Source organism: Miniopterus schreibersii (genome assembly GCF_964146895.1).
Source record: "Miniopterus schreibersii genome assembly, chromosome: 6".
In the NCBI taxonomy this organism is placed as follows: domain Eukaryota; kingdom Metazoa; phylum Chordata; class Mammalia; order Chiroptera; family Miniopteridae; genus Miniopterus; species Miniopterus schreibersii.
In genome coordinates, this window is record NC_138107.1 from 7,355,418 (window position 1) to 7,372,875 (window position 17,458).

Consider the following 17,458-nt stretch of genomic DNA (forward strand, 5'->3'; position numbering starts at 1 on the left):
CCCAAATCCGGGGCTCCGGCTCGGGCTGGACAATAGTTAGGGGACCCGGCCTCCCTCGAGCACCCCCCATTCCCAAACCCACAACCGACCAACCGGCCGGCCGGCCGGCCGACCCACCTCTCCCAGCGGGGCCTCCTCCGGGTGTCCGCCCGGCTTACCTGGTCCGAGCTCGCGGGGGCGCTCCGGCCGGGCCGCTCCGCCGCGCCCAGGGAGCCGCGAGGGGGGCCGGGGGAGGGGGTCGTGGGGAGGGGGCTGCCGGAATGTGCGGAATGAGCCGGGCGGGAGCGGGAGGCGCCGGGCGCGGAGGAGGGAGCGAGCGGGACGGAAAGTTTGTGTTGAGGATCCCGGCGGGGGGTGCGGGCTGTGGGGAGGGGGCGGGGCGCGCGGGGGGCGGCGCCGGGCGGGCGGGCGGGCGGGCGGGGCGGGGCCGCGCGGGGCCGCCCCCACGGCGCTCCGCCGTCCTCCGCCGCTTCGCTCCCAGCGACCGCGGCCGCCTGCCCGCGCCCGGGCGCCCCGTTCCTCGCCCGCGGCCGCGACGCTCCCGACCTCGCCCCGCACGCCGGGCCTAAGCCCAGGGCCCCACCGGAATTGGGGCTCCGGCCTGGGAGGCGCCGAGGGCGGGGCTCCCGCCTGGAGAACGACTCCCGTCGGGGCTGGGGTCGGGGTGCCGCGTCGCGAGGAGCCCCGCGGAGCCCGAGCGCACGGGCCCCCGGGCCCCCCCCAGCCCGGAGCCGCCGAGGCGGGGCTCCCTCTGCCGCCGGAGGGCCCGCCCCCCACTCCGGGGGCCCAGACCCGGCCCCGCCTTGGCGGCTGCGCCCGCCCTGCCCGGACCCGGTTTGTCTGGTTCTCCCCGAGAGGCTTGTTTCTCGAATTTCTCTCTTTCCCCCTCTTCCCGGACCTCCGGGCCCTCCCTCCCGGCCCGGCTCCCGGGGCCCCGCGGGGGACGTCTTGACGCGGCCGGTCGCCGAGTTTCGGTAGGACCGGCGGTGGGCAGGGGGAGGGGCCCGGGGCGCGGGCCGGGCGGGAGCGGGGAGGGAGGCCCCCGCCCGCCCGCCGGACCTCCCGCCGCCTCGCCCGCTCGCGCTGAGGAAACACTGCTCCGCTCGGCCCGACGCCGCTTTATTGGGGGGCGCGCCCGGCTCCCGTCCCCAGCACCCGCCGCCCCTCCGAGCCCTAGACGGCCCCAGAGGGGGTTCAACGGCCCCGACTGCTGGTCCCGGACAGGAAGCGACTGGGGCGGGGGCGGGTGTGCGTGTGCGTGTGTGTGTATCTGTGTGTCTCTGCGTGTGTGTCTGTGTGTGTGTCTGTGTGTGTCTCTGTGTGTCTGTGTGTGCTTGTGTGTATTTGTGTGTGTGTCTGTGTGCGTGTGTGTCTGTGTGTCTGTGTGTGTGTCTCTCTGTGTGTCTGTGTGTCTGTGTGCGTGTGTGTCTGTGTCTGTGTGTGTCTGTGTGCGTGTGTCTGTGTCTGTGTGTTTGTGTGTCTCTGTGTGTGCGTGTGTGTCTGTGTGTTTGTGTGTCTCTGTGTGTGCGTGTGTGTCTGTGTGTGTCTGTGTGTTTGTGTCTGTGTGTGCGTGTGTGTCTGTGCGTCTGTTTGTGTGTCTGTGTGTGCGTGTGTGTCTGTGTGTGTCTGTGTGTTTGTGTCTGTGTGTGCGTGTGTGTCTGTGCGTCTGTTTGTGTGTCTGTGTGTGCGTGTGTGTCTGTGTGTGTCTGTGTGTTTGTGTCTGTGTGTGCGTGTGTGTCTGTGTGCGTCTGTTTGTGTGTCTGTGTGTGCGTGTATGTGTGCGTGTGTCTGTGTCTGTGTGTGCGTGTGTGTCTGTGTGTTTGTGTGTCTCTGTGTGTGCGTGTGTGTCTGTGTGCGTCTGTGTTTGTGTGTCTGTGTGTGCGTGTATGTGTGTGTGTGTGGAGCAGCGCAGGCTAGCTCCGCGGCCAGATGTGCGGCTCCAGCTCCAGATGTTCTTCATCTGCTTCGGCCCCGCCGTCTGCGCCCCTCCCCCTCGGCCTGTGCCGGGCTGGGGCGTGGGTGGAGGTCACCTGGAGGCGGTGAGGGGCCGGCTCCCGACCCAGGAGGAGCCTGCGGTGGGGGCTTTGGCGAGGGACCCTGGAACCCGCCACCGCATCCCCTCCCGACCCCGGCGGGCTCTGGGGGCTCCGGGGGCGGCCCGGCGTCATTCGCACGCCAGCTTCCCGTCGAAACTGGAGAGGGCGATGGCGAAGGCCTGCAGGGCGCACAGCGGGTACCGGTAGTCCAGGCTGAAGGCGTCCTCGGCCACGCGCCCGAACTGCAGCACGATGTAGTCGGCTGGGGACGGACAAGCGCGGGGGTGTCCCCGCACTCCTGGTCCCGGTCCTGGCACCAGTGCCCTCAACGCTGGGGAAGTCCCCTCCCCTTGCGTTGGGCCCCGGTACTCAGCCGTCTTCTCAGCGATTCACCCGCCACCCATCCCCCTCCTCTTGTCTCGGCCCCCCTGCCCCACCTGCCCCACCTGCCCCACCTGCAGCTCTGCCACCCCCGCCTGTAAGCCCCTGAGGACAGGGACCCTGCCTTATCTCCTGCCGCCCAGGGCTACGCATACAACCGCCACTTAAGCATAGGAACCTGTCAGACTTCCCCAAGCCTAGATTCCTCCCTTGCCAACTCTTCTGTAGTCTCCTGACCCCATTCCTTCTCCCCATCCCCCACCCCAAATCCCATCTTAGACCCTCAGGCTCAATCCCCTGACTAACCCCCTGGTTCCCTTCCTGAGCCAGCGGCCTCACTCAGCCCCCAACACCTCCCCCAGCATCCATAGGGACAGGAAGTTGCTAAAAATACCCCCAGCCTCATCAGACCAGGCTCCACCAGAAATGTGATCTGGAGAGCAGTTATCCAAGGCTGGGGACAGGTGACACTGGGGGGTACATCTCTAGGATTGAGTGGGGGGTGGGGAAGTTGCTCAGTGTTAGCTGGCCCTAGGAACCTGAGTCCCCTGGGAGATACCCCTCCGCTCCCAAGCTTCCTTACCCTAGTGCAGGCCTCTCCCCAAGCTTGTAACAGGGACATTTTTACTTAATTATGTTATGGGTACATCTTGTTTCCCTAAGTCTTCAAGTGTTTCACCTCGTTTGAGAGAAGACGATAGAGGAGGCGCTCAGAAATGCTTGATTAACAGTCCCTACCCCTAAAGGTCTCAGGGGTTAGAAAGCGGGCACTGGCCAGACTGCCTGGGTTCCAGTTCCAGCCTCACCTCTTACTAGTTGTATGATCTTGGGCAAGTTACTGAACCCCTCTGTTCCTCAGTTTTCTCATCTGCCACATAGGGACAATAACAGTAAGTACCTTTCTCACAGGGTTGTTGAGAAGATCTAATGATTCCATATCTGTAAGGCCCTGAGAGCAGTGGCTGGCACACAGAAAATCCTGTGTGTTTGTGGTGGAAAATGGAGGGCCTGTGTAAGGCATGGAGGAGGTGAGAGGCTGGGTAAGGGCTGCCTTCTCTGAGCCTCAGCACCCTGTTCGACCACAAAGGGGTCGGGCTATCATTGGTTTTCAAACTCCAACAGCTTAACTCTCCCTTCTTATCCAGAATAACCCAGTTTCTACCCCAGGACTCTGGTAAATGCTAGACTGAGGGCCTGGAATAATGAGCCCAGACACCTGCTTGGAATACCTGAGGCTCCAGAGAGCACAGTGTCAATGCCCCTGGAAGAGAAAATGACCTTCCTAGATGTTCTGGCTCCAGGAAGAGAGAAAGGTGGTGGGGAAAGGCCTGAGTGAGGGTTGGGGTCCTGGAGGTGGCAGGGAACAGCCTTGTCTAGGCCCTCAGATACTCACGGTCATCGGCATGGACAATCTGGAAGTTCTTGACCGAGGCCTGCGTGACTCTGCCTTGGAAGTTGAGGGTGTAGGAGCCACTGCCTTCGTTCCAGATAGGTGGCTTGTTGTGCAGCTCAATGAGGCTCTCCAGTGTCTTGTTCTGCCAGCGCACCAGCAGCCCATCGCTGGCCTGGGGTGCCAGGGGAAGTATTGGGGAGAGGACAGTTAGGGGCAGGTGAGATATCTCAGGATTGACAGGGGAAGGGGCCTGGGGACCTATGTGGGTCCTTGCACAGCCTGGTATCAACATCCACTCAGGGTATCCCTGAGAGCATGCCTGGCCTCTGGTGTCCTCGTGGGCAGGGTGTGCGTCTGTGAGAATGGGGCTGTGCTGTGGGGTGCCAAAGTGGAGGGCGGAAAATGGAAAGTGGCACCTGGCACACAGTAGGTGTTCTGTGCCATTGGTATCCAAGGGTTCTTCAGAACAGCCACATGCTGGCACCTGATTACAAGGATGGGCCAGACATTCTAGGACCTATAAGGAACCCACAGTTGAGCTTGGGGACAGGAACAGGTAAACAGTGGTTAAAATAAAATGTCCTGGAAGAGAGTTCCTGGGAGGAAGGAGCAGCCTCTGTATGAGGTGCTCTTGAGATATTTCTTTCCTGAGTTTTCTTGCCACCTGTGAGGTTCATGGTTTGGAGTGAGTCTACTCAAGATCATGTCCTCCCACCCAGCCGGTGTGGTTCAGTGGTTGAGCGTTGACCCATGAACCAAGAGGTCCCCTGTGTCGATTGCCGGTCAGAGCACAGGACACATGCCTGGGTTGTGGGCTTTATCCCCAATAGGGGGTGTGCAGGAGGCAGCTGATTGATGTTTCAGTCTCACATTGATGTCTTTCTCTCTCTCCCCCTTCTTCTCTCTCGAAAAAAATCAGTAAAAAAATCTTTTTTTTTAAATTAAAAAAAAAAAAGAGATCATATCCTCCAAGAAGCCTTCCTGACCCCATGTGGGATTTAGCTATCTTAGCTCTGAGTTTCCATGACACCATGCTCTTATTTCTCCCACCATGCTGTAATGGACAGAGTTAGATACTCTAAGGGCAGGCACAGTATTTGAGTAAACGTCTCTGTGCCTCAGTTTCCCTCAGTTGTAAGGATTAAGTAAGTTAGCAGCACATGAAGTGTTATTTAGATCAGTTCCTGGGGCAGAGTAAATGCTCAATAAATATCAGATAGTGGGGAGGGGGATGGGACGGGGTGGAACGGGTCATTGGGGAGAAAAGGGACATCTAATATTTTAAACAAAAATAAAATTAAAAAAAATATATCAGATAGTGTTTTGATGGTAACTGCTGTGTTGATTTTTGATCTCCAGTGTCTGGTTTTAATAAACAGTTCTGGGGTGAACTGAGATGGTGAAGAGAGGCCCAAAGCAGCACTGGGTAGTTCTTACTGAGCCCAAATGCCGGGGACTCACTGCCTCTGAAGGATGTGTGTGTTTATTTCAGGCATAGAAGGAGCAAGATGGGGCCTACAGGATCTTCTAGACCCGGACCTCCCATGGGTAGTGCCCCATGGGTGGGCTGGGCCTGATTACCTGTGACTTTCCAGCAGGGAAGGATGTGTGTTCAGCTGATAGGGATATTATTTTTTCAGTGCAAATGAGGAAAGTGATATCACTGTGAGTTTGGGGCATGCCAGTCGTCCTGTGTCTGAAATCCTGGGCTCAGCCCAGCTGAGGTGCTAAGGAGCAGGGTGCAGGACTGACTCTGAAGGAGGCCGCCTTTCTGTAGGACATCTCTCCACCTTACTCTACACATACACACAACCTTTGCTTTTAAAATATAAATCAAATCATGTCACTCCTTTGCTCAAAGCCCTATTCTGGCTTCCTGTTTCTCTCAGGGTAAAAACCAGTTATACAGGCCCTATCTGCCCCTCATCTCACCCCTTACCTCATCTCCCTCCAGCCACACTGGCCACCTGCTGTTCCGCAGACGCATCAGGCACCCTCCTGCCTCAAGGCCTTTGCACTGGCTCTTCCCTCTGCCTGGATGATCTTTCTCCAGATATCCTCAGGCTCGCTCCTGCACCTCCTTCAAGACTGCTCAGATTTCACCTCAGTGCAGCCCACTCTGACCACGGTATTTAACGCTGAAACCTACGCACACACTTCTCATCTCTAACCCCACTTGACTTTTTTTCCCCTCCATAGCCCTCATCATTTTCTCACATGCTACATGATTTACTTATTTCTCACAATTATTATCTGCTGTCGTGCTCCCCTAGAATACCAGCTTCCTGAGGGCAGATCTTTGTTTTTTGTCCACTGACGTCTTCTAGGTGCCTAGATTCATACTTGGCACTCCATATATGTGTGTTGAATGAATATATAAATGGATGATTTGGAATAAACTTAAAAACAACAACAAACACCATTGTGCTTGTTTCTGTGAATTCAATTCCAAAAACCTCGAATTCATTCCACAAGTTGCCAGAATGAATTTGCACTGGAGGGTGGAGTGTGCTCGAGAGGCAGGGTGCTGGGCAAGCTGACCCCCCCCAGTTCCCCCAGCGAGTCCGGTCAGGAGTAGGGCCCTCAGGGAGAGAGACCAGGGAGGTGCAGGGCTCACATTTCGGGGCCGGATGGGGACCCTCTCGTTGTCCGAGCTCATGCCCGGGATGATGACCGTCATGCGCCGGGGACCTCGGAAGCCCAGCACGTTGGTTTCCTGGGGGGAGATTCGCGTGAGGCAGGCGCGGGAGGAGGGGGGCCCGCGGGGCGCAGGCGGAGCCTCACATAGATCACGGCCGCCAGCTCCTGCCGCAGGCTCCGCGCGTCGGCGCCGCCTCCCGCGCGGTGCGGGTTCTGCCCGTTGTCGAAGACGGTGAAACGGTTCCCCAGGAGGTTGGACCTGCGAGCAGGGCGGGGCTGGGGGCGGGGCCAGGGGACCCCACGCCCCTCCCCCAAGACCCCCCCCCCCAAGTCGGGCCGTTTGGAGAGCCCCTTGATCCTCCAGGGCGAAGGTGTCTTAGGTCGGAGCAACTCACACTCCCTGCCCCCGGCCTCCCCCATGAAGTCTTTTCTAAAAAGATGGATCTAGGAGGCCTGGCAGCGTTCAGATCTCAGCTCCGTCTCTTACTGGCTGTGTGACCTCTGGCAAATTACTTAACTGATCTGAGCCCCAACTTCCCCACCTGCAAAATGGGTATAAGAACAGTATTTACCTCACTTGGTTGATAGGATTAAATGGGTTAATATTTGGAAGTTACTTAGAACTATGCTGGACAAGTGTGGGCGTCACCGGGGTGGCCATCAGAACCGCAGAACCTCCCCCGCCCCGCCCAGGCCCGGCGAACCACTGAACAAGGTCCCCACGTGGGCTATACAAAGTGTGAGCGGCCCTGGGCCAGTGTCCGCTGTGTGGGCACCCTGCGGGCACAGGGGACAGAGAAGGCTGGCATGGCCCTCTGCTGCCCCACCTCAGCTTCCCGACAAAATTCTCCCCTCCTCGGGACAGGTTGGTAGGGTCGCTGGACACGAGGTAATTGGCTGTCTTGCTCCGTTTGCGCTTCCTGCCGGCCAAGAGGAACACCTGGGAGGGGCGGGGCAGGCGGGCGAGACGGGTGGGGGGGGCCGGGGACAGAGGAAGGGGGAGCCTGTTTGCCTTGACCCCAGACTCGCCCTCAGCCTGGGCCCCGACACCGCCACCCTTCCTGACCCCCGCTCCCCCTTGCCCACCTTTTTCTCCGTGTCCAGGTGCAGGAAGTAGGAGGGAAACAGGCCCCGGTCCATGCCCTTCTTGTCCCGCGTGAGCCGGCAGCGCACAGTCCGGCCCTGAGGGGCAGGCCGAAGCACGAACTCCCGCGGCTCGCCCACGTCCACGGGCGGGGACGGGGCCCGCTCCGCCTTCTGGGTGGGGCGGAGGTCATCAGCCCCAGAGCACCTCTCCCCTGCCCTCAGCAGGGCCCCGCGTGGGGACGCGGGTGGGCAGGCAGGACAACTCACCGCTTTCTGTGCGGGGAGAAAACGAAGAGGCCCGCTGGAGGGTGGCCCCCGCTTCCCCAGCAGCTTAGGGGCTGTTAGGGGGCTCTGGGAGGCTCGCACTTAATTATTATTTCATTTTGCTTGTAGTACAGCCCAAGCTCTGGAGCCAGAGAGCCTGGGTTCAAGTCCTGCTTCCAGCACTGTCTGTCGGGTTTGCTAAACACCCTGACTCAGTTTTTCTATCTAAGAAGTGGGTAGACTGGGGGGAATCCCTGGGACAGAACCTATTTAATTTATACATTTAACAAACACTCATAAAGTCTACCAGTGTGCCAGGTATAGTTCTAAGCACTTTTCAAATACTAGCTCATTAATCCTCTTATCAATATCCACTGAAGTAAGTAACTGTCCTATTTTATAGATGAGGAAGCTGAGGTTTAAGAGATTAGGGACCTGGCCCAAGTTCACATAGCTAGGAAGAGGTGGAGCTGGGATTTAATGCTGCCCGGTTTCCTGTTAGACCTAGAGCCTTTAGAAAGACCTTCCTTCAGGCAGATACATTCCGGGGTGAACGGAGGTGAGGCCGGAGGTGTCCGTTGCTGTGTTCTAAGCCAGCGAATTTCAACCGGTGAGCCGCAAGAATTTTTAAAACATGCAATACCTGCCTGGTCGACGTAGCTCAGCGATCGAGCAGCGACCTACCATCCAGGAGATCGAAGTTCGATTCCCAGTCAGGGCACATGCCCGGGTTGCGGGTTCGATCCCCAGCAGGGGGCGTGCAGGAGGCAGCCGATCAATGCCTCTCTCATCATTGATACTTCTATCTCTCTCCCTCTCCCTTCCTCTCTCTGAAATTAATAAAAATATATTTTTAAAAAAACACATGCAATCCCTGACTATTTAGTCAGGAGCACTGATCTCTTTTCCCTCAGACTGTCAAGTAAAAAACTGACAACAGCCAACACAACAATGGCCATCCAGTGTGAATTAATCCAAATTCTACCTAATAACTTTTGTCAGACCAGCAAAAAATATATTTTTTGGTGTGCCGCAGAATTTTAGAAATTAATTTACATGCCGTGAGACGGAAAAGGTTGAAAATCGCTGCTCTAAGCACACAGCTCAGTGGAACTGCGAGCTACCACTGTTACCATGAGCACACCGTGAATACTAGCTGCAGAAGCCAACCTGAGGATGGCCCCTGATGGCTCCTGCCTCACCTCCGGGAACTGACCCCCTCGTGTAGTCCCTTCCATGCCTTACCGGGGTTGGTCTTGGTGACCAATAGTTATGGCAGAAGTGATGGGGTGGTCAGTTCTAAGGCTAAGTCATAAGAGATACTGTGGCTTCCATATATATATATATTTTTTTTTTTTTTTCCTCTCTCTCTCTCTCTGGCCATTCTTGGGCTCGGGGGGAAGTTGGCTGCCATGTCAGAAACTCAAGCAGCCCTGTGAGAGGTCCCCAGCCCACAACCAGGACAGTGGCCATTTCAGAAGTGGAGCTTCCATTTCCAGTCAAGCTTTCAGGATGACTGCGGACCCTGATGACATCCTGACAGCAACCTCATAAGACCCTGAGCCAGAACTACCCTGCTAAGCTGCTCCTAGATTTCCAACTCACAGAAAAACGAATGATTTGGTTGCATTAGGTTCTAGGGTGGCCTGGCCTGGTGACCTACACTGTCCCTCTGTTCTCACACACCTGGTGCCCTCTGCCTTCATGTTCTATCCCTCACAATAGGGGGAGCGAAGATTCTAATCCTAACTTTCCCAAGAGGAGAGAAGGGACTAGCAGCCTGGGAGTGTACACTTGAGGCTCAAGTGCTCTCTGTGGGCTCCGATGTGCTGCAGTTGGGCATTTTTGCTGAGGGCAGGTTTGCAGTGTGCATGAGGCGAGGCTGGTGGTGGAGAGCGGGCCCTTAGCCTGTGGGCCCGTGAGCATCTCTTTTCCACTCTAGAAGAAGAAACTTGTGAAACACAAGAGTATGTTTGGAATGTGGTCTGGAGAAAGCCAGAGTATATTCAAACATTTCTACAGCTGTGAATTTCAAGGGCCGACTGTACTGATGGCTGGCTGTACTTCCTTCTGTTCTGTTCCTCCCGGGACAGAATAAACTGCCCTTTCAGTTTATACATCAGTATCTGGTGATCTTGGCTAATGTGAATCAGCCCCCAAGATCTGACCATGCCGGAATAAGCAAACCCACATAGCAAAGACCCCAGCCCTGCCCTCATGGTGATCTCTCCACCCATGGAAAGACTCTCATTACTTTCTCCAGTTGGACCTCTCCAGTTGGACCTCTCTCTCCTGCTTACTTGAGTTTGTGCTTGCTGGTGCCCGAGTTTGTAAGAGCAATATTCAAAACATTTAACAACCCGCTCTGCCCACGGAGAATGCCTGGTCTGAATGGGCACTGGTAGGCCTGGGGGAGGATCCGGGAGGCCCCTGACAGCCACTGTTAACCCTTTAGTTGCTGGAAGGTTGGGAGGTCCTAAGTGGGGTAGCAAAAAGCACTTGGGGAGCTCAGAGCCCTAGGGTGGAAATATTTTAACACCTCGTACAGCTGGCTCTCAGCCAGTCGGTGTGCTCAAGGGCTTGCATGCACACACGTGCCTGCTGGGTGCGTGCTCCACCTCCCTGGGCCAGAAAAAGCCTGCCTCTTCCTGAGGCGGCTGCTCTGGCTGCAGAGGGGTGGCTTAGAGACCAGAGGACAGAAGGCCCCTGGTGGCCAGTCCCAACCTGGCGACCCCACACTGCCTCTTCTGCTCTCACCGGTCTGGTGCCCTTCGTCCTCATATCCGGTCACCGGAGGGGAAGCCAAGAGTCTAACCCTAAGGGACTCCATGGCCCCAGCTCACGAGGTCCCACACGCTAGTCCCCCAAGCCAGGCCCCTGCCACTAGCTCCCTGTAGGGACCTGAGCCCCCTTCCTGTCTGAGACCCAACCTTTTTGCCTTTTCCTTTCGCTTTGCCCTTCCGATTGCTGTTCTTGGTCACCAGAGCTGCCACCTGTTCCTCCTCGCTCTCTTCTTCTTTCCTCTCCTCCTCTGAGCCTTTGGGAGTGCCTGGAACAGAGCCGAACAAGCCTCTTAGCCCTGCCGGAGTACTTCACCGGACAGCTGTGTCTCACTGGGACCCTTCTCACAACCACAGGAGAGTGACCCCATATTCCTATGATCAGAGCCTCAGAAAGTGAAAGACACCTTCCCGAGGCCACACAGCTATTGAAATGGTGGTCAAGATGCCCTCCGAGTCTTCTGTCTCTAGAACCCGCTGTGCCCAGCTCTGCACCCCCAGGACTGCCTCTCGACGTTGTGGCACCAGAGGCCACTGCCACCCACCTTTCTTCTTCTGAGTTTTCTCAGCAGGGCCCTCATCCCCAACCAGAAACATGGCTGCTGGGGTCTTCTGCACCCTGGCCGGGCTCACTGAGGGGTCCTTGTCAGCTTCCCCAGACCCTGCGTGGGTATGTGAAGGGGTCACACCCCTCACCACACCCAGAGCCCCCCCCTTCCTCCAGACACCAGCCTCACCTTTCTTCTTTGTCTTTCTGATCTTGGTCCCTTCCCCAGCTGGCGCCTTCTTTTTAACTCGCAGAGGTTTTGGTGGCGGGACAGGGCTTCCCAGGTCCCCTGGAAGTGAAGGGTGGGGGTTGGACAGTCCCCAGGGAGGCAAAAGCCCTGACCTGGGCACAGAGTCTGCCTCCTGCTGGGCTGGCTTCTAACCCTGAGTACAAAGGGGCACTTTAGCGGGGACCCTGGTACCTGGAGGATGGGGTGCCCAGGCCGCAGAGCCAAAACAGCGTATTTCCATTGATTGATTTTTACTGTAATCACTTTGTTGCTTTTATAAAAATTATAACAATAATTCATAATGGGTTTTAAAAAGAATTAAATAAAAATCACAAAGAAAACCCCAGTTCTCCGCCCTCCCCGGCTCGTGGAGCACTTGGGGTGGGGGGAGCCCATGCTGAGCTGTCTCCCTGAGGACCCGGGGAGGGAAGCCCCAGGACGAAGCTCGCCCGTCCAGGCGCTGGCTCACTCGGAGGCCTCAGCTGTGGCCCGTGAGGCCCAGGCCCTGCGCCCGCCCTTGGGACCCCGGGCTCTCAACACCCACCCTTCGGACCCTGGGCCTGGGCCCTCCGCGGCCTGAGGCCAGCAGGAGCCTTCTCCTTGGGGGGCTTCCCGGGCGGCAGGGGCGCTCTCTTTCCCTCCGCCGCCTCTTCCTCTCCATGGCCCTCCTCTTCCTCCTCTGTAGGCAGAAACCCCTCTCAATGGGGGCCGGTGCGCCCCGTTATCCCGGGAGCCCGGCCCCTTCAAACTGGTGGAAGAGCTGAGTGCGCGCTGGGGGCGGGAGGCTTTCCCTCCGGAACAGGAACAGGGGAAGGAGCTCCAGGACCTTCCTCAGGGAATGGGGTCACCCCAAAGTCTCCGGGGAGCGGGCTGGAGGTGGGGGGGCTGAGGCCTGGCGGTCCTGCTCTGGGAACACGCCCTTCTCACCAGGCCCCCCTCTCTCCCTCTCTGGGACCCTTGCCTCTACGCGGGGCTCCCGCGCCTCGGGGTTCCCGCCTCTACCGCGCTCTCCGCACCCGCGCTCTCCCCGCACCCGCGCTCTCCGCACCCGCGCTCTCCGCACCCGCGCTCTTCCCGCACCCGGGCTCTCCCCACCCGCGCTCTCCGCACCCGCGCTCTCCCCGCACCCGGGCTCTCCCCACCCGCGCTCTCCCCACCCGCGCTCTCCCCACCCGCGCTCTCCCCACCCGCGCTCTCCCCACCCGCTCTCCCCGCACCCGCGCTCCCCGCACCCGCGCTCTCCCCGCACCCGCGCTCTCCCCACCCGGGCTCTCCCCACCCGGGCTCTCCCCACCCGCGCTCTCCGCACCCGCGCTCTCCCCGCACCCGGGCTCTCCCCACCCGCGCTCTCCCCACCCGGGCTCTCCCCCCCCCCCCACCCGCGCTCTCCCCACCCGCGCTCTCCCCACCCGCGCTCTCCCCACCCGCGCTCTCCCCCCCCCCCCCCCCCGCGCTCTCCCCACCCGCGCTCTCCCCACCCGCGCTCTCCCCACCCGCGCTCTCCCCACCCGCTCTCCCCGCACCCGCGCTCCCCGCACCCGCGCTCTCCCCGCACCCGCGCTCTCCCCACCCACGCGCTCTCCGCACCCCCCAGTTCCTGGCCTGTCTTGCTTCTGACTTTGAGCCAGACCCACGGGCTACCTTCGGCCCCTGGCTGTTGTTTAAGGCAAAACTCTTAACCTCCCTGTGCCTCAGTTTCCCCACCCCGAAAATGGGGCAAGAACAAGAGAATAAAGTTTTTTTCTGGCTCGAAGGAGAGGCGGGGCTGTTCCCCGAGCTCCCCGCCTCGGTCCCGTCCCGCGCCCTCCGTCTGTCTGTCCAGCGCCCTTCCCGCTGCCCTCGCGCCCTCTCACCGTCCTCGGCGCCCCGGGCTCCGGCCACCAGGAAGGTTTCTCGGGGGTCGCGCTTCTTGGCCTCGGGGTCCCTGAGGAACTTGGTGTAGACGGTGTCGGGGGCGGGCTCCTCCCGCGGCCTCCCCCTCCGCCCCGCTGAGCCTGAGCCGAGACGCGGGGTCAGGCAGCGCCCCGACCCCTCCGAGGGCGCCCAGGCCCCGGGCGCCACGGGGTCCCCCCCCTCTGTTTCCACCGTCGATCCCCCTCCCCGCTCACATTCTTCCCTCCCCGCATCCCACCGCTGCCCCGGCCCCGCTCCCGCCCGCCCTCAGCTCCCTGCGCCCCGTCCCGCACCCTGGGGAGCGCCCCGGGGCTCGGGCCCCCGCCTGCCTCCAGGTCTCCTGGGCTTGGGCCCCGCAGGGCGGGGGGACGCAGGGTCCTCGGTCCTCTTGGTCAACTTCTGTCCCCGGGCGGGTCGCTGCGGGCGGGGGTGAAGAGCGGGAAGGGGGGCCGGCTGGGCGCCTGCGGGTCACCCCCTAATCCCTTCAGCCGCCAAGAATAACGGGGATTACGGGGAGGGGAACTGCAGCCTCCTTCCCGGGGTGAGGAAGGACGGCCCCTCCCGCGCGTGGGGCCACCTCCAGGGCCCCAGGGCCCGCCGCCCTCCCCCGGACACCCCTGTCCCCAAACACCACTTTCCTCCAAATAAACTCCAGGGACGCACCCCCCCATCAGCTGAGGGGTCTCGCCCCCCCACATCCCCTACTCGGCGTCGGCTTATGGGCGGGGGTCCTTCTGCCTCCTTTCCAAGCGGGGTGACATACCTGCCTGGGGCGCCGCTGGACCTCGGGGCTCCCGCCTTCCTCGTGCCCGCTGAGGGTAGCAAAGGCGTCAGTCCGTCTCCCTCCCCTTTTCTTGCCCCTCCCAACCCCCCATGGTTCAGGTGTGCAGCCCCCTCTGGCCCCCCCCCCCCGGGCTCAGGTGCACAGCCCCCTCTGGGCCCCCCCAGGGTTCAGGTGCGCAGGGGGACCCCCGCACCTGTCGGAGGCCCACACCTCCCGGAGGGCGTCGTCCTGCAGCGGCATGGCCCCTCGCCGTCCACACCCCTCTGAGGCCGCCCGCAGCTCCGGGAGCCTCGCCCGCTGCACCCCCTAATCCGGGCTCAAGTTCCCCCCTCCCCCGCCGGCTCAGGAGGGCGGGGCAGCAGCACTGCGAGGGTGCTCCCGCCTGCGGACCCCCCCCCCCCCCCCCCCCCCCCCCCCCCCCCCCCGGGCCCAGGCTAATGAGCGGAGAGGCTGGACCCCGAAGCTCCGAGAACCCCGGAGCCGGACGATGGCATCACTGCGCAGCTACAGCTGTGTAATGTGTCCGTGGTCAGAGGGCTGTGGGAGGAAAATATTAGAGCAGGCTCTGTATCTTTATGTTTCATTAAAAATTGATAAATAAGAACTAGATACATATACATATGTATATACTAGATACAATATACCAGAACTAGGTACAATTGCATAATACTTAATACATATGGATTGAAGAAGTAGGGACATATACTTTACAAAGAAATATGTCTCTACGGTGGTGTGCACCCAAATAAGTATGCTTTACAGGTAGGGGCATGCTTTTTGAAAAGTGTAGAGACCAGAGCCCTGGCCAGTGTGGCTCAGTGGTTGGAGTGTCCGCCGGTGGCTGAAAGGGTCTCTGGTTTGATCCCTGGTCAAGGGCAGGTACCTAGGTTGCAGGTTGTCCCCACCCCAGTCAGGGCGCCTGGGGGAGGCAACTAATTGATGTGTCTCTCCCATCCACGTTTCTAATCTCTCCCTTCCACTCTCTCTGAAAAAAGCAATGGAAAAAATATCCTCGGGGGAGAATTAACAATAAATAAATAATAAAAGTGTAGAGACCAGAGATACAGTGTTGTGATAATATCAAGGGAGAGGTTTAGGTTAGGTGTGCGGAAGCCCAGAGGATGGCCAGAGGCTTCCTGAAGCCTGGCCTGGAACTCAAGATGAGGAGGAGTCCCACAGGCAAAAAAAAGGGGGGGGGCCAGGGATGCTACCTCGAAAAGGAGCAGGGAGATAAAGGCTCGGAGGTTGGAAATAGCCAGACATACCCAAAGGTCTGTCATCTCTGCACGGTTACCCCTGAGCCCAAGCCCTGAGCTCTGCCACTTAGGAGCTGACTGTCCCTGAGTGACTCGGCTTCTCTGGGCCTTGGTTTGTCATTTATAAAATGGGTTTAATGATAGTACCAACCTGGAAGGAGTATTGCTCAGGCTAAAGGAGATGACCGGTGGAAAACTGCATGCAGCGAGCACTCAGTAATTGGTATTATGAACCCCAGGTCCACTCACTCTGTCTCCCCAGCATTTCTAGCACAACTTGACACACGACTGGGGTTCATTTTTTTGAGGGAGGGAAGTAATGAGTGCATCTTTATTTCATTTGTTTCTCACAAGAGTCCAGTGAAATAGGGCAGAGATTACCTCCGTTTTACAGGTGGGGAAATTGAGGCTCAGGGAGGTGAACGGACTGGCTCAGTGTCAGCCAGATCATAATGGTGCTGAGCCAGGGCTTGAATCCAGACCTCTGCTGTCAGAGCTTTGCCCCTCCCCCCTGCATGTTTTATACTCACAGGATTAGAGGTGGGGATTGTATGAAAGGGCCAGGCTTTCTGTCTTTCGTCACTTCCCTGGCCCACCTGACCCAGATTTGCCATAAGTAATCTTTCTAAAATGCCACTTCTTCAGTTGACACCTTTGCTCAAAAACATTCATTAGCTCCGTGCTGCCCAAGGTTCAGGTTTAAATGTGCTGGGTTGGCATTCAAGGCTCTTCCTGATCTGGCCCCCATCTGCCATTTGAACTACAGGGATGTGTCAAACCCCACTCTTCAGCCACATAGGGTCACTTACACTTCTTCCTTTCTCTCTTCTGTGCCTTTGCCTGAGCCGCTCCTTCCTGGAATCCCCTCGCTGCTCCACAAAACCTACCCAACTCTGCAGAGCTCTTAAGCCCCCTCCGCCAAGATTCGTCAGTCCTCAGCTGCCTCTGAATGTATAATAATAATACTAGCATTTATTGACCGCCGACTGTGTGTCAGGCCCCTTCCTGCCATCTCTCCCCCCCTCACGATAATATTTATGAGGCGGACTGTAACATGGATATTAAAGGGGAGGAAACTCACAGCTGAAAGCTGGTCAACAGATATTTCCCAGGCACCCTCCGTGTGCCAGTCACTGACCACTCAGTGATCCACAAAAGGATGTGGCCCTTGCCCTCGTGGAGCTCACATTCTGTGAAAAAAGAGAGTAAAGACATAAACAGACAAATAGTCATAATGATCTCATTATTATTAATTATAATAAATGCCAAGGACCAAAAGAACTGGATCCATGAGACTAGCAGGAGGGACCAGTCTGGCTTTAGAAGACAAGGCTCCCTGAGAGGGGAATTTTTAAACTGAGACCTGAAGGATTTCAGGATGTCCCAGGAACAAGGCACAGCTTAAGCAAAATGTTTCCAGGCAGCAGAGAGCCCGGCACAACAGAGCAGTGCAACCCCTTGACCAGCGCGTGTGGCCCGGAGGATCTGAAACTCCAAACACTTCACTAAGAACCACAGGCGCGGGGCCTCGGGCTGGAACCTAAAGGTCCACGTGGGGACACCGCCCAGGCCCCACACCTCCTGCCCACTCTTCTCCAAACCAAAGGTGCCTGTCCCCCTGGACGGCAGGGATGGCCACGGCTTCGGGGCGTGGGGAGGAGAAGCTCCTAAATGAAAGGAAAGATAAACTCCTTGCTCAGATCTTCCTCCCAGGCTGCATGGGTGTGACAAGTGCCCATTTTCTTGCTTCTTCCACGTTGGAAGGCTCTCATGAATTGGCACGGTATTGATAACAGTGCCCATGGCAGGCGGGGGACGTTTATCCGATTAAAGGATTCATACGGCTGCTCCGTGTGTCTACCTGTAGGTCTGGGCCCAGCGGGAAGATGGTAGCTGTTCTTCCTATTGGCAGCTAGGGGGGCATTGGATGCTATTTTGGGACTAGTTCTAAAATATTTAATAAGGTGGAATTAAAATTTTCCAAACCACTTAAATTTGATTAAATTTTTGATATTCACTCATTATAAACTATATTTGCCTTTTAATTTTAATACATAATTTTGAATATATTAGAAAAGTCAGTTTTATTGCTTCTCGGCCTTTGGGCTAAGAGCAAGTGTAGAAAAGTCACTTTTGAAAAAGTGTGAAATACTTACCTGGCAGGGGAGA

At 58.1% G+C, this 17,458-nt stretch overlaps 1 protein-coding gene across 1 annotated transcript; it reads right to left on the reverse strand.

Annotated features, from left to right (window-relative positions):
- Positions 1–2,095: 2,095 nt before the first annotated feature.
- TULP1 (TUB like protein 1) lies at positions 2,096–14,273 on the reverse strand (the record flags this gene model as incomplete). Its single annotated transcript, XM_081140600.1, has 14 exons — positions 2,096–2,298; positions 3,811–3,982; positions 6,428–6,526; positions 6,595–6,709; positions 7,278–7,390; positions 7,537–7,707; positions 10,731–10,849; positions 11,126–11,242; positions 11,318–11,469; positions 11,933–12,035; positions 13,210–13,350; positions 13,543–13,666; positions 14,013–14,061; positions 14,227–14,273. 14 exons carry the CDS (start codon positions 14,271–14,273, stop codon positions 2,165–2,167), a joined length of 1,656 nt encoding a protein of 551 aa, XP_080996726.1. The 3' UTR covers positions 2,096–2,164.
- Positions 14,274–17,458: the final 3,185 nt, after the last annotated feature.